The sequence below is a fragment of the Xenia sp. Carnegie-2017 genome, unplaced genomic scaffold, assembly GCF_021976095.1.
Source record: "Xenia sp. Carnegie-2017 unplaced genomic scaffold, XeniaSp_v1 HiC_scaffold_19, whole genome shotgun sequence".
NCBI lineage: Eukaryota > Metazoa > Cnidaria > Anthozoa > Malacalcyonacea > Xeniidae > Xenia > Xenia sp. Carnegie-2017.
The window spans coordinates 8,539,835-8,556,411 of record NW_025813481.1 but is presented as its reverse complement, the minus strand read 5'-3'; the positions used below and the strand labels follow the sequence as shown (position 1 = coordinate 8,556,411).

Genomic DNA, 16,577 nt, shown 5'->3' with positions numbered 1-16,577 from the left:
CACGACGGTCAAGTTGTTCAAAGAAAACAAATGTTTCTTTAACTTTTCGCTTTTTGATTACCACAAAATTGGACTCACGTGTATAAAAAGTCGCAAATTAAAATTCAACTATTAAAATGGACGAGTTTGAGAAATATTTTTGAAAGAAATGGCCAATATGTATAAGGGTAATTTTTGCGCATTTATTAGTAATTTATATGGACGCCACCGCGCGCTCGGCCCAATGTTTTTGCACCCCCTGCAATATGGCTGCGATAACCTTGAAAAGGTCTATTAACAGGGTATCGGGAAGCATGGACCGAAAACGGGATTTTTTATTTTCAAAATTTGGCTAATTTATCATCGTCAAATAAACTATAACATCCAAAGATACTGCAAATGTTCAAACAACTTTTGCAGTTTTGACTTATAATTTCAGCAGACTCTAAACATGTTCATACTATTTCAGTTGAAAGTTGTTTTAAAAATAATGGCGTATGCACTAATATGAGGCATGCAAGTTGAAAAGCTTGCTCATATTTTTCGGGAATTTTGTCGTCTTTTTTAAAAGCTATGTATGGATTCGAATGTGGAAAAATCATCTTATTTTTTAGTAATATAATTATTATTTTGAATATTTCATTTTTTTACGTATTGGGCCGCCTATGATGACACTGAGCTCATGAGCTGTATATGTATTTGCAGTGTGTGCATTTTAATCGCATGAGGAATGAGGCATTCTTAAAAACACATTTTTCTCCTTTGCAAATCGCTCAATTTTCACAAAACTTTGTAGTTTTGTGCATTTAACATGGAACTACAATATTTTCATGGTTTTAACGTTAAGGTGTGCCTGGAAAATTCAAAAACGTAGAACAAGCTACAAAAAATCGCGCGGATTTTTCTTAATTTTTATCTTTACTTCTACGTTCTTCAGCAATACTATGACTTTAGGCCGATTTTTTTGACATTCTATAAGTTTGATATTATTCTTCAAATTTAATAGTACTTTGAAAAGTTAACGCTAGGTTCACTTTTAAAATTTTATTAATATAAAAATGCCATATTTTGAAATATTTCTTACAAAAGGTCTTCAAATTTGGCTCCCAAGTTATCGTTCCAGTCTCCTGAGTACACTGTTCATAATATTATAAAATGCTGCATTCTGGGATAGGCAAGTCACTTTGGAAAGCCCCCCAGCAAAGATTGAAAGAAAAACACGAAAAAATGGATTAAGTTCGTCGAAGAAGCATTGGGGGTTTTTGAATCGTTTTGTTTCACCCTTTTTCTCAATTTATATCGGTAAGTCGACATTTGTACTTTCCGTAACAAAAAGCCAAAAGAATAACGACTAGAGTCGAAGATGGAGGGAGAAATTACGAGGCCGAACGAAGAGTACACGCTCGCCGAACACGAAGTTGCACAGCAAATCGACATCTCCGACTCAATTCCGAGTGAACACGAAGCGGTAGCAGAGGTATATCAAAACACTGCAGAAAGTTCAGAAGAAAGCCAGCAAGCGGCGATTCAGGTTGCAAATACACGTTTCACTTTTCCTGCCTCGAGTAGCACTGTAACTCTGTCGACGAGCGCGGATGGCTCCCAGCCACCGGCTGTCTTGCACGTTCAACAAATACCAAACAATCTTGGGCCTATTCAAAGCGAAGCTCTTCGTGTTGCAGGGCTTGAAGCGGCAGCTAGTCTCTCGCAGATTTCCCAAGGTAAGTGATTTACTTTAGATTTGGCAAGATGAGAAACTTTATACATTCACTAAAGCTGTATCATGGCGTATTTTCAACATTCACGTGAATATAGACGTCGAACATTCTGGAGTTGGTAATGGTAACCTTTAGTGATACTTTGTACTCAGTCAATCTTTTACTGAAAATCCCAAGTTAATGCTCTATGAAACGCTTGCAGGTGAAGAAATCATGTACCTTGCTGCCAGGGCCATGCTCGTTGCAAGTGCCATTTTCCTTTCTTTATTCTCTCCCTGATTGATTTAATAATTGCATGTATTTTAGTTTCCAAGCAAGCATTTGGCTTTAGTCAGAAAGTAATTTTCTTTACACTCGTAGCAAGCCCACTAAGTTCAGTTGGAAATTTGAGCAAATCTTGGAAATTTTAACTCTTGAAACAAGCATGTCCTTTCCAAAAGAAAACAGGTCCATTTTGAAATGGTACTAAATACTTCCAATTAGTCCATTGCATGTCATCTTCATTCTAAAATTACAGAACCTTTCGATATTTCAAGGTTTTTTGGTAAAGGTTACCTCTTGAATTTCATATCTCGATTCATCCTGCTTAGGAATATGTTTGGCAATTGCAACTTAATAGTTCTATAAGATTTTTTGTGCCAAAAAGCCAAAAAAGTTCAAAAGGCATACTGAATGTGGAGTGCATGTGATGAGCCGTAGAAGTGCTTGCTTGAAAATGTTTATATCTTAGCTTGGGAAGTTTCTCTGTCTTGTAACATGAGTACCAATTTGGAAACACATTTCTTTTAGCAGGTCTGTACGTATACATAGCACCACTACCAAATCCATAGGAATGCATCGTGGCAACCTGCCATATCCATAACCTGCTATATCCATAGAAAAACACATTACTGCCACCAAATTCATAGGAATGAATAGTAGAAACCTGCTATATCCATAGAAAGACGCATCACCGCCACCAAATCCGTAGGAATGCATAGTGGCAACCTGCCATATCCATAGAAAGACACATTACCGCCACCATATCCATAGGAATGCATTGTGGGAACCTGCCATATCCATAGAAAGACACATTCCCGCCACCAAATCCATAAGAATGAATAGTAGAAACCTGCTATATCCATAGAAAAACACATTACTGCCACCAAATTCATAGGAATGAATAGTAGAAACCTGCTATATCCATAGAAAGATGCATCACCGCCACCAAATCCGTAGGAATGCATAGTGGCAACATGCCATATCCATAGAAAAACACATTACTGCCACCAAATTCATAGGAATGAATAGTAGAAACCTGCTATATCCATAGAAAGATGCATCACCGCCACCAAATCCGTAGGAATGCATAGTGGCAACATGCCATATCCATAGAAAGACACATTACCGCCACAAAATCCATAGGAATACATAATGTGACTACCAGATTCTTTGCAATACACAGGTGTCACAACCACATCCGTAGAAACCTACATTTTGTGTTGATTTGTGATTAAGTAATTCTACCGTCATCATTGATGAACCTAGAAGATGAGATTACGATGATATGTTCCTTTTGAGTATCTGTTGCATTGACTTGATGGCTTTGAAATTTTCAGTTGGATTTCTTGGACACCTACTTTTTCTTGGGGTGGAGAAGTCTAAAATGGAAGGGAAGGGGGGGAGGTGGTGGTTGGCCTACGCAGAATAAGTGAAATGCTTTATCAGATCTATTTTTAAGACTTGGATCATTACGTGAATAATTCATTGTTCGTTTCAATACAACCCCCCCCCCATTACCCCCTCAAAACGAGCTTGGCTCCACCCCTCGTAAGATTCTACGAAGTTTTCTTCATCTCTTCACTGATGTAAAGTCTTCCACTTACATTCGTAATTTTGCTTTCATCAGGTATTCTTCAGACAGACGAGGCATATAAGGCTTCTGAAGGAGGCCAGGTCACTGTGAACGTACCTGTTAGCCAGGCAGCTCAGGCTCGTGCAAAATGGCAAGAAGCCATGAACAGCGATGTGTTGATCGTACGATGTCGGGACGAAATCGGGGAGATGCATAAAAACAAGCTCGGTTCGGGAGGCAGAGGAAAATGTATAAAGGTTAGTAAAGATGGCAATGTGGAATTTTATCTCGAACTTAAACGAAGGTGTTATTTGCAAACATTAAATTTGTGACGTCATTACAATCAGAACTGTGTAAACTCGGAAATAGAGAATTTCATATTTCCTCGCATTGTTCTCGTGTGATTTTGGTCTAAAGTGGAAACATCAACATACCAATGATTTAGAACCCAATCCTCTAGATGTCTAAATACCGTGTCAAGGTTAGGCAAGGACGCCATCTTGAAAGGTAGCAAAATACAAAACTCAAAATGAAAAGTAAGCTAAAAGGTTTAAAAACGCAATCTTATCAAACGTTGTATAAATTAAACCTAGACTATCAACTTTGCAACTGTATGTAAACTCAAGAAAGGAAGATATCAATCTTTAATACAGTTAGTTATGCCACCTTTTAAGATGGTGGCTTGCCTCACTCGTAACTATAGAAATTTGGCAGAGTCAGATGTCTAGTAGGTCGGGTTCTAGGTCATTGCAACATGCATGTTATGGTTGACTCATACTGTCGGCATGGGTGATGGAAATTAATTGCGTTGCTAGATAAATCGAATGAACTTAATGTGCAAAATAGCAGCGATGGACAACTCTTTTTATCTTATAAAACCCCCAGTCTCATTTAGGTCCACCCCCCTAATAATCTCTGCGTGAAAGGTAGCAAAAACAAAATAAATCTCCATCGTTCATTTACCTCCCACTCTTGGCAAATGAAAAAATCACCGGGAAGTCAACCTAACGATGAGATCGCAACTCCATACTTGAAAGGTATTACACTGCTTCATACTTGAAAGGTATTACACTGCTCCATACTTGAAAGGTATTACGCTACTCCATACTTGAAAGGTATTACACTGCTCCATACTTGAAAGGTATTACACTTCTTCATACTTGAAAGGTATTACACTCCTCCATACTTGAAAGGTATTACACTGCTTCATACTTGAAAGGCATTACACTGCTCCATACTTGAAGGGTATTACACTGCTTCATACTTGAAAGGCATTACACTGCTTCATACTTGAAAGGCATTACACTGCTCCATACTTGAAAGGTATTACACTGCTCCATACTTGAAAGGTATTACACTGCTCCATACTTGAAACGCATTACACTGCTTCATACTTGAAAGGTATTACACTGCTTCATACTTGAAAGGTATTACACTGCTTCATACTTGAAAGGTATTACACTGCTCCATACTTGAAAGGTATTACACTGCTCCATACTTGAAACGCATTACACTGCTTCATACTTGAAAGGTATTACACTACTTCATACTTGAAAGGTATTACACTGCTTCATACTTGAAAGATATTACACTGCTTCATACTTGAAAGGTATTACACTGCTCCATACTTGAAAGGCATTACACTGCTTCATACTTGAAAGGTATTACACTGCTTCATACTTGAAAGGTATTACACTGCTCCATACTTGAAAGGTATTACACTGCTCCATACTTGAAAGGTATTACACTGCTTGTTTAGTTTGTTGTCTGCCATGTAGCTTCTTTTTTACGAAAGTTAAATTGTGTCTTGTGCTTGTCATCTTGAGTCGTCTTCTTCATTTTGATCCACTCACTGAAAATTGTGTTATACTCTTGTACACTAGATTGCTTTATTCGCGTTACAACGTTCGAGATTTTCGCACGTTGCTCAAATATTATAATATTAGATTTGGCATGATTTCTGAAAGAGAAAATAACAAGAATACAAAATATGATGAAATTTCGTTATAAAATATATACTAGAAGTGGATAGTCCAATATGGCCACCGCTGTCAAAAGTTGGCTTCAAAATTTTCTAGGCACCAGAATGAGATTGCGTTATCCAGTCTTTATATATATCAGTGGGCCGTAGCCATCTCGAGAATTGTGGCAGGCAATATTCATAAATTCATGCTCTGCCGTATCAAGGTCCTTTGAAATCAATTGTTTTCTACGGATTATAACGTGCATATATAAATATTGCCTTCCCTTATATCAAATTAATGCGACCCCCCTGTCTGCAACATTAATTTGCAATTAAAAGATGTTTAAAGAAATAAAAGATGTTTACTGTGTTTGCATGGCTATGCAAATCAAGACCTTTGGGAGAACTTTTTGAGACCTTTGGGAAAACTTGAGAGCTGATCAGGGCAAGCCTGAGACCGAAGGTCGAGGCTCGCACCTGCTCAACAAACGTCTCAATTTTTCTTTTAAAATGAATTCATGATCGATTTGCAAATTCTTATTGATTTATCGATTTGATTTGATTGGTTGAGCTCTCATCGGTTTGCACTGGCTAACGCAAAGTCAGGTATTGACCAATCAGCGCGTGCGTTTAATTGTTTTTATTTCATACGTATGACGAACTTCATTCTTGTGTAGCATAGTGGCAACTGGTACACGCCGAGCGAGTTTGAAGCCTTGTGCGGTCGCGCGTCCTCCAAAGATTGGAAGCGTAGCATTCGTTATGGTGGTCGTACTTTGCAATGTTTGATCGAGGAAGGCATCATAATGCCGCATGCCCTCTCTTGTACCTGTTCCACCTGTTGTGACGACAATACCCTCGCGGGTCCCGTTCGTCTATTTGTACCGTACAAGAGGAAAAAACGAGAGTCCTCCGACAGTCCCATGACGAAAAAGAGACTTTCACTTGCTGGTATAATATTCAGGGCGTTCAGAAGAGGGGGACACAGGGGCTATTTTCAAACTAAAGGGGGTGGGGGGTAAAAAGAAGGCAATGGAAAATTGTAAAATGTTTTCATATTGTAACATGTGCAATTACCTAGAACCCAATTTACTAGACTTCTGATTCCGCCAAAATTGTATAGTTACGAGTGAGGCAAGACGCCATCTTGAAAGTGGCGGGAAAACTGACGATATACATGGCTAATATCTAATATCTGCTTTTTCTGAGTCGATGCTCTAAGCAATGCTCCAATGACACAGGATATTGTTGCTAATATAGCTTACAGAAGTCTAATTATCCAGGCTCTAAGCAATGGTCCAATGACACTGGATATTGTTGCTAATTGCCAATGAATCCCAATTATCAATGTTCCGCCGTTTTTGGTTCCGTTGCCAGCTGAAGTGTGCGTAGTGTATGATTAATTTCTTCTATTATATTTTATAGGCTTGCCTTCAAGGTCAATGAGGTTGGTAATTCATTGTCACATTACCCCATGCTTGCAAGATGGTAGCCACCTTTAGAAAGAAATCTCAAAAATATATAATTTAAGTGCCCGGTACATCGAATATACGGTCAAGTAATCGCGAAATCAGATTGTTTTGCCGGAGTCCTAACTGTTCATTCTAAAAATGAGCCAATTGTTGACCAATTTGTATTTTGCGCATCGCTGATTTGTAACGTAGCAGATTGTTCAAATAACAATCAATTCAAATACTCAGGGAAGGACTATCGATAGTCGGGGGCGGTGGCTCATGTTCATATACGCATGATATGCTGTGTTAAGTTCCTTTGAAATCCATTGTTTTCTACGGATTATACCATGCATGCACATATGAATATGAGCCCCACCCCATTACCACCCACCCCCCATATTATCGGTAGTAATGAAGAACTGCAAACACCTACCGAGTAGTAGGAAGTTTGGCAATAATTATGAATAAATAAATGCGTTGAATGCTATGTACAATGTATTTATAGTATCGATTCAGCTTGTTCTACCCCTGGTCCTCTGACTGGTGACGACACGGTTACTGTGGATGGAGGTACGCTATGAATATTTAATTTGTAGGAAAAACATATACACGAACACATATAAATACCGACACAGGAGAAGTCTTCGCTTTCAGTGACGTAGCCACCGAGCTTATAAATTCACTCCTGCTATGCAGATTTCTCTCCGTTGATGTACTGCGAAAATAGCAGATTTCTGATGAAACAAGTGATGACAATGAACTGAAATTTACATCGTAGCCGGACTAAAACTTGCTGAGTGACTATGCTACTGTCAATCTCCTTCCCAGGATCTTTTTCCGGGGTTGTTGTCGCCAGGGTCGTTTTTTATTACGCAGCATATTCGAGTTTATAATTTTTACGATGTTCTACCTTCATTACGCAACAAAGGGGAAAGGTTGTATGAAGTAACGGCTGTCTTTTTAGTTGGTTGAAATATTTTTCTATGCCAAATCATAGCTTTACCTCTTCATTTTTTGTTCTTCGCTTGCAACGAACAAATACATATAAATGGCGCGTTTTTTCAACCTTGCCTCGTGAAATTTTATTTCGTAAAATGTAGCTGAACGCTCCCGGTAACCAAGGCTTGTGAAAATCCGCCTGCATGGCAGCATGCTGCTAGGAGATTTTTCGACCCCACAAAAAACTTTTGGGAGAAATATAAAACATGTCGAATGCATATGCACAAACACATAAATTAATTCATTTATTTCATTTATCAAGTGAAATAATGAACAGTATAAATTCAAAAGTATGAAATAACAAATAACTAAACAATTTTAGAGGAAGTTGTTTGCATATAAACGTATCCTGCCAAAAAGCAAAGTCTGCCTGTAGCATGCACGTATCTATTAATGGCTTTAGAAGATCAATGACTGGTGGGCGGGGCTTATATCACTGATCTGAAAATAAACTGGATAACGCACTCCGCTATTTCTGTGAAGCCAGAGCGCCATATTGGAGGGTCCCACTTCATACGAAAAAGTAATCATATTCATCATAATCATATTTCCAGAAAATCTGCTATGTTTATACATAGCTTTAAGTTCCAAAATAAATACGTCATCATTAAAGCTCTGTCGCATATTAAAGTTGGGTTTCACTACCCCGGGTGGGACCTAGTAATCGGGTGATCATAATTGGGCACCCGATTACTTTAGCTTTTGATTGGGCGTTGTATTGCATTCGCTATCTAGTTTATTATAACATATCTATGGCTTATATTCACATATTCATCTGTATTCATCAGTTATAACCATCTATATTCATATGTTCATCTAAATTCATCAGTTATAATCTGTAATCACACTTGATTTCCAGAGAAACTGCTAATGAAACAGAACGTGTGTTCCCTCTTAATTAATGTTACCCCTCCCCCCTCAATTATTGATCTTCCTCGGTCCCTGTGTCCCTGTGATTGTGAGATGACTCATGAATGAACTTACGCTTTCAACTGTTGTTTATTTGCGAGTGTTATTTTCAAACAATTCACCTCAATTCTCGTGTTCAGCTGACCTTAGCAATTTGTCGTCAATGTCGGCGGGCGGAGTGTCGGTTGTACCCGTGGGATTCCAGACGAATACATCACCCACGATGACATCGTCGGATTTACAAAAGCAATGGTGGCATCTCGAGGAGGTTTGTCTCTTATATAACGTTTCAATTTCGCCTGTTCATTTTCCATCCTTTAACTATTTTGACCATTTCGCTGGAGGAGTGTGTTTTATGTAGATTTCCACTTCAACAATGTCTTAGCTTTTGTATTTTTCCCCTCAAAATCATTTGTTCTTTTTCTGTTGATGATCCAAGACCCTAAAACTCTTCACTGCCATTTTACAATACGTTACGTGTTGGATGAGAAACTTGCTTCAAACCAATAATTTCATACTTTGCTGCAAAAAACTTTATTGCACTCATTGTAGACGATCAATAACGTGATAACTACAGCCCATCAACTACGCAACATGCTGAACCACGTTAGAATGCAAGTGGAAAGCGTACGAGAGAATGCTGTCAACCAGGCGAAGCTTCATGCCGAGTCGGAGAAAAAGGAGGTATAGTCTGGTGATTCTCCCCGACTACGACGTCACTATGACATGTTGAAATTTCTATAATGAGATGGAGGTAGAGAGAGGATGTTGTATCTATCGACTCAGCATGTTAATTTTCGTTTCTGATGCTACTTTTTGTTTACGAATTTTTAACTCTAATTATACTAACTTAAACCCACCAGTATGGTACTTAAAGTCGGAGGCTCCAGAGTTTGAGTTGATATATACTTACAATGTCTAGAACCACATGAACTCCCGTGAGGTTGACTTGATATAAACTTGTATTTTGTATGACATCATTAGGTTTTGGCCCAGACTCGCATGAACTCTCTCATGCAACTATCGCGTGCGTTGATGGAAGCAAAACAGGAAAAGGAGACTGCGGTTGCTCAAGCTTTGATTGAAGCGAAGACAGTGCGACTAGAGAACGCTGCGGATGCGAAACAGCAAGAGTTGTTGAAGGTATGCATTTCTTGTTGTTTATTGAAATGTGCTAATAACAGATTTTCACAGTAGTTATCTATGGAGTGTTTTCACTAATTGTTTTACACTGATACTTCATGTATTTCCCGTTTTGTTGTACAACGTTCGGAGCTTTTATGCTAGGTTGCTCATGCCTTATCACTGACATCATCATCTGAAGTTTATACTCCACAGCTTTTTGCAAGCCCAAACAGCTTTTTATAAAGACTTTATTCACATTTAGGAAATTCACGTGATACAAGTAGATCAAAATAACGGAATTGAGGAGGAAACGGAGGAAGTTGTCGAGCCCGAACAACAGCAGTGACGTGGGATTTTGTGACTTGTTTTATGTTCTCGCGACGTTTTGATTGGTAGGCTTTCGATGCCCTCCATCAACACTCATTTCGCAATGTCTTATCCTATTTTACCCACTGAAGTGTATATGATTGCACTCCCGAGGTGTTCTCGATCGATTTTTAGTATTGCTCTTTTTGATACGAGCAATGTTGTTAGAGGTAGCGGGGGTATTTCCATAAAGTGCAAAGTCCGGAGGACTTAATCTCCCCATCGTTATTTTGGTGTGGGTGATTTTTTTGATACTTTACTCAATTAAGTGTTAGTATAAGCAGCAATTTCTGATCGAATTATTGCATCGTTCAAGAAAAGAGCACAGACACTTTACTTTATTGCATTAATTTATTTCGGGTATGAGTTTTTTTTTTTCAATTCAAACCGGATTTCACGTATCTTCTCTATTTCATTGACTTTGGTTATCGCTCAAGATATGTTCATAGTTATTACATAGCCGCTATTCTTGTGTACAAATTACCAAAACTTGCAAAAATAAAAAATTAAGCGCGATTCCCGCAGTCGTTGACTACACTTGACTAAGTGTTTGTTGATCATGAAGAAACAGCATAAATGATCGCTATCCACTGAATAGCCAAATTTTTTTTGAACATTTGAAAAATCATTTGAAAAGGGAAAAGTATAGCATTTGAACTGAGCAATCACTGAAATGAAATGCTGCTTTTACAAGATTGCAAAATAGTTGTTTGTCCTAAGGAAAATATAAACACCTCTTACCAGTGTGAGAATTTTACCATCCAATAGATAACGCTATCTAGGGTTGAGTGGGACTTCTCGACATATGTAACTATTCAAAAACGGTATTTCAATTGTTGCTTGATTTTGAAATATTTAAGCAAAAAATCTTTCCATTAAAGGAGAGATAAGTTTGCTATTGATAATAGTGGGAACACGATTTCTGTGTCGCACTCGGTGAGTGTCAGGGCGAGCTTTTAGAATAATGTGGCCGATTGCACGAAGCCTGGATGGTGTTATCCATTGGACAGTAGAATTCTCAAACTTGCAAAAATGTGTTTATATTTTCTTTGCGATAAAGAAAATGTGTAATCTTAGAAGCAATACTTTACTTTAATGATTGCTAAGAAAAAATCGTACTTGTTCCCCTTTTAAAGAATTTTAAAAGCGTTCAAAAAAATTTGCTATCCATTGAAAAGCGCCTTTAGGACTTCGTGCAACCTCCTCCCGGCGTAGGATTCACGAAAGTAGATCATACTCGCTCCGTGTAAAATTACCGTATCTGTCTTTTATGAAAGAGTTTTGTTTTGCGAGCAGTGTTTTCTTTAATATGTTTTTTGACCTTAAGAGCGATCTGGACTTGCCAACTTTGCTCTTCGTGTTCTCTTTCCGAATGTTGCTTCTTATTTCCGGTGATCCAGTCATGTTCACATGATACGTTACCTCATTCTCGTTTCCTGTCGTTCCCTTGAGCTGCGACTTTGTTGCTCCAGGCAAAAGCAATGGGGCAAATACGATTTTCGCGGGCTTTGAGCCTCCCACGTGACTTTGAAGTTCTACTATCCGGTTTTGAAGCTGTATTTTAGGTACGCTGTAGGTTTTTTGAACTGAAAATGAACATGAACCGACTTTTTCCTTCAATTTCCATACAATCCCAATGAATGGGGGAGAGATAAGGGGTATTCCTCGCTGTTGCAGTTGCAGTCACGAACAGTCGGTCTGTGGAAGTTTGTTTCCGTATCGGCATGGCAACGATATTGTCACAACAACATTAATCAAATGACATGCACGAGATAATGGTAAAGCGTTTTTCCAACGAGACCAAAAATGACAAAAAAAATTTACCTTCGATGGTCTGTGGTACAATTCTTTCTTCTACGGTCTGTATTCCTTGATGGCTGACCATGGTTTCTCCGACACGATTGTGTACACCGGTAACGATAGTCGACGGGGCGTAGTGAGTTGTAATAACGTTTGTTATTGTCGTCACTTGGTTGTATGTTGTTAATCCAGGTACATCATTGAGTGCAGTTCTGGGAACACATCTTCACAACAATGAGTTGAAAAAAAGAACTGAACCGTATGATAGATGTTTGCATGCTATAATCTAATAAAATATGCCTCTACTCGAGGAGTTGCACTTTCTATTTGCATTCTTTCACACTACAATCTGATATTATAATACATTCCACTTAGTGTTGGCGTTCGTTTACCCAACAGTCTAATATTGACATTATAGCATATACACTAGGAGTTGCATTTACTGTTTTCATCCATTCCCACTAAAATCTTATATTAACCCTTTAAGTGGCGAATTTTGTCGATATCTGTTTCCCATTTCACTTTGAGATTGTTGCGGGTCAGCTATACTGCCACAGAAAGAGTTCACACTCGGAGTTGCACTTTGTGTATGGGCGCACTGATATTTACCTGTAATCAACTTGTAGATATTTGTAAACATCTGGGCAGATGACAGTGCCGTACTGTGCGAGAAAATCGTTGCTCGCCGTCACTTCACATTTCGCCTCTCCTTGGCAAAGGTCGAGGACGACAGCTTTCACCGTGACGTTTTGTTCGGCGCAATTTTTTTCGCTCGGATGCTGCGGATGCTTGCACACGACCGCGTCCTCGCGTCCAAAGAAACAAGAGTGTATCTGTATCCGGTTGTATATATTTGGGCATTCTATGAAAAGTTTTTGATCTTCACAAGCAATTGTCGTTTTCTGTCAAAAAGTTGCAAATGAAAATGTTTCAACGTGTTTGAGAAGATGTCCAAAAAACACCTCGATCTCGTCAGTAGAATTATTTCTTTAGGCATTGCATGCAACATACCCATTGTAGATCATTCTCTGTTGGTACTGCTCCTATCAATCCACTTCTGTCAAGAGATGTACCTTTCAAGAAGATTGCGAACGACATCGTTTTTTAAGTCAAATAATTCCGCTAATCGAGAGTGAATTCGCTATTAAATTAATTAAAGCTGTTACCATTTTTCTCGGCGTTTTGAGTATAACCGAATTGTATCGACACAGAAAGCATGACGATAACAAGAACGAAACGAAGAAATTTCTTCATTTTTTAAAGCCACTTCACATTATAAACTCCTCGTTTATTGGAAGCTGGATCATATTTCTTCATCTTGTTTTGCTGTAAATTGTACTACTAAGGAGGAATCGATGTGTGAGTGGAATGGACAGTATGAAAATCACTTCTCCTTAATCTTTTCTCGGCGCGTTCGTCACAAAACCATGAGCTATTATGCGCATTTGAATTCTCGTTTTGTCGTATTGTCTATTCTATGCTCGCTCTCGTTCGTCAAAACTGCTTTCGTTTCATCGTTTCGAATTTAAAATCAGTGCAAAGCTTCAGGCATGGATGAACCAACAGGTACCAAAATGGTGAGAGGTTTTAACGTACGAAGTGCAATTTCTCGAATAGCAAGTCTTGTTTACACGTCTCTAACTGGTTTTTCATAAGACCCCAAGTAGTTTCTTATTGCCACGATAAAAAACCTCAAGACTACTTGTTGCTCCCTTAAAGATTCACATTTCACCTCTTCATTTGCTGATTTGTTATTGGGCTTCGATTGGATACAATCAATTCGACAAATCACAATTCACACTTTTAGTTCTAGGCAAAAAACTTGTTTTTTTTGTGTGTTTCAATTGTTGGCAGGTGTGTAAAAGTAGCCATCTTCTCGAATTTATGCAATAGTTTCTCCCAGACCTGAATTGAAATCAAACGAATTTTTTATTGATTCGCAAGACCAAGAGCGCCTAATGAGGTTCATTGCTAGATTGAGGAGTAAGGAATCGCTGGAGTGATCAGGAACATACACCTTTTGGAAATTTTCGATATTATGAACCTGTGAATGAAACGATGACTTTAGACGACTCTGCTCCATCCAATCGGCCATTTTAGAATCCACTCGTGCGGTTCATTGGTTGGGGAGGCATCTTTGAAAATCTCATGTGATCATCTTACTTTACTCTACATGTTTGTAAATGTAGATCGTCCAAGTTAGTATAGTCCTGAGAAGGACTGTTTTTGTTGTTGTTGACTGACATTTCGACAACCTTAACGGTAGTCATCTTGAGAGTCAAATGAGGAGTAAACGTCAGGTTAGCTGTATTTGTTATTTGGTTCTTACGTTATTGTATTGTGTGTTCAGGAAATGCGTATTGTCATTGTGAATTAGTGTGAAGTGTAATGTTTTTAGTTGATCGTTTGTTTGTATTGTGAATAAGTCGTTTGTAAGGTTCCGGTAATTGCTGTGATCTGTTCAGGGGGGTTTGTTCCAAGTTGGTATACCAACTTTCTAATGTAAGCCGTTGTCTATAGTCAGTACTGTAAGTAATGCATTTTGCCGAGTCCCAGTCAATGTTGTGCTTTGTGATTCGGTGATGTTCGGCAATGTGATTAGTTTTGTCTTGTTTCTTTGTAGCTCATTTGTGTTCAGTAAGTCTTATGTTTAAGTTCCTGCCAGTTTGCCCAATATAGGAGGCGTGGCAGTCGAAGTAGTTTATTTTGTAAACTGCACCTTGTCGTTCGTTGGGTTGTTCTTTGTCCTTTATGTTCGTTAGTACTTGTCGTAACGTTGTGATATGGTTTATGTGCGATACGTATGTTGTATGGTCGTAAGATACGCGAGATAGTCTCAGACGTACCTTTGATGTAAGGTATCGTTGCTGTTGTTACTGAGTTGTTCGTTTCGTTGGGTTCGTTGGGTTTGTAAGTGTTGCGTTTGATAAAGTCAGAGTTATAGTTGTTTTTGTCAAAAACACGTTGGAGATAGTTGTTTTCGTTGTGTAGAGCGTCCGGTGAATCATATATGATTTGTGCACGTCTTGTTAATGTTCTGACTGTGTGGCTTTGTGTGATGTAGGGTTGTAAGATGATTGGTCTAGTAGTCGGTCAGTATGTGTTGGCTTGCGATAAACTGTTGTTCGTAGTTTTTGATTGTCATGTTTTACCAAACAGTCGAGAAAAGGAAGAGCTCCGTTTTCTTCGACATCTTTGGTAAATTGTAAGTCGCTGTTCTGTTTGTTGATGTGAGTGTGAAAGTAATCAATCTCGTCTGCATGTAGTGCTGTGATTGTGTCATCTACGTAGCGGAACCAAAAAGGTAGTGCATGTTTGTAAGTCGTGAGCGCCCGTTCCTCTATAAATTGCATTACAATTTTCAGCAACTACAACAGAAACGGGTGAGCCCATTGCTGTTCCATTTAATTGTTTGTAGTGTGTACCTTTGTACTGGAAGTAAGTCGAGGTGAGGCGGAGCTCCAGTAGCTCCATAATGTCTTCTGTCGGTAATGGCAGTACGTCCGTGGTGTTTGTAATGAGGGTTTTTGTACAAGTAAGTGCCAGATTAAGTGGAATACTGGTGAACAGTGATTTCACATCAAAAGACACTAGTATATAGTTGTCCAGTATTTGTATAGTGCTCAGTTTTTTAATGAAAGTTTCAGTGGATTGTAGCTTGTGTTTTGATTTGCTTGTAAGTGGTTGCAGTATGTCAGTCAAGTACTTTGAGAGTTCGTAAATAGGCGAACCACAGAATGATACAATTGGTAGCATGTGTATTTGTGGTTTGTGAAGTTTTGGTAGTCCGTATAGTCTGGGTGGTCGTGGTACTGAACATCTAAGTCGATAGTTAATACGTTCATATATAATGTTAGATTTTCTCATAGAGAAGTTCTTGCTGTTAAGTTTGAGCACGGGAACTTAATTCTAAGTCCTGCTGGAACGAGACCAAAATCTTTGCAGCGGTGGTTGAACCAGAGTTGTTTGCGTATGCGCCTGACGTTGCTTGCAAAACGTATGTAGTCGCTAGCAAGTTGTTCGCTCTGTCGTCCAAATTATCGTAATAAAGTAAATGGTTTGAACCCGGGAGTATCGTTACATGTTTGTAAATGGACGATCTACATTTACATTAACGATACTCCCGGGTTCAAACCATTTACTTTACTTTACTCTCCCGAACCTCTTTTACCGCATGACCTCCAGACAAAAGATCATCAACTTACATACTACCTCTTTTAACCCACGTGTCCTGCGGACTCTTCAAAATGCATTGATCAATGATTGATGATGCTCACCCACTGACGCCCTTCCAAAACCAATTACAAAGCATTTTCTATGGCAAATCCTTAAAACTCACTTTAAATACTAACTCGTATGCTTAAATACTACAACTAGCACTAATCCTTTAAATAACCAAAACAACTCTCTGGTGCTCCAAAAGGTTGTCC

The 16,577-nt window shown here is 38.7% G+C and overlaps 2 protein-coding genes across 2 annotated transcripts; one reads left to right on the top strand and one right to left on the bottom strand.

Annotated features, from left to right (window-relative positions):
- Positions 1–841: 841 nt before the first annotated feature.
- Positions 842–10,882, top strand: LOC124438693 (deformed epidermal autoregulatory factor 1 homolog). The gene is made up of 9 exons (XM_046988887.1): positions 842–1,700; positions 3,586–3,788; positions 6,172–6,445; positions 6,920–6,941; positions 7,454–7,518; positions 8,997–9,124; positions 9,409–9,540; positions 9,841–9,999; positions 10,244–10,882. Exons 1-9 carry the CDS (start codon positions 1,343–1,345, stop codon positions 10,325–10,327), a joined length of 1,425 nt encoding a protein of 474 aa, XP_046844843.1. The 5' UTR covers positions 842–1,342; the 3' UTR covers positions 10,328–10,882.
- Positions 10,680–13,771, bottom strand: LOC124438694. The gene is made up of 5 exons (XM_046988889.1): positions 13,314–13,771; positions 13,159–13,220; positions 12,757–13,049; positions 12,172–12,371; positions 10,680–11,933 (listed from the first exon to the last, which is right to left on the bottom strand). The coding sequence occupies exons 1-5, from the start codon at positions 13,399–13,401 to the stop codon at positions 11,566–11,568; spliced, it is 1,011 nt and encodes a 336-aa protein (XP_046844845.1). The 5' UTR covers positions 13,402–13,771; the 3' UTR covers positions 10,680–11,565.
- Positions 13,772–16,577: the final 2,806 nt, after the last annotated feature.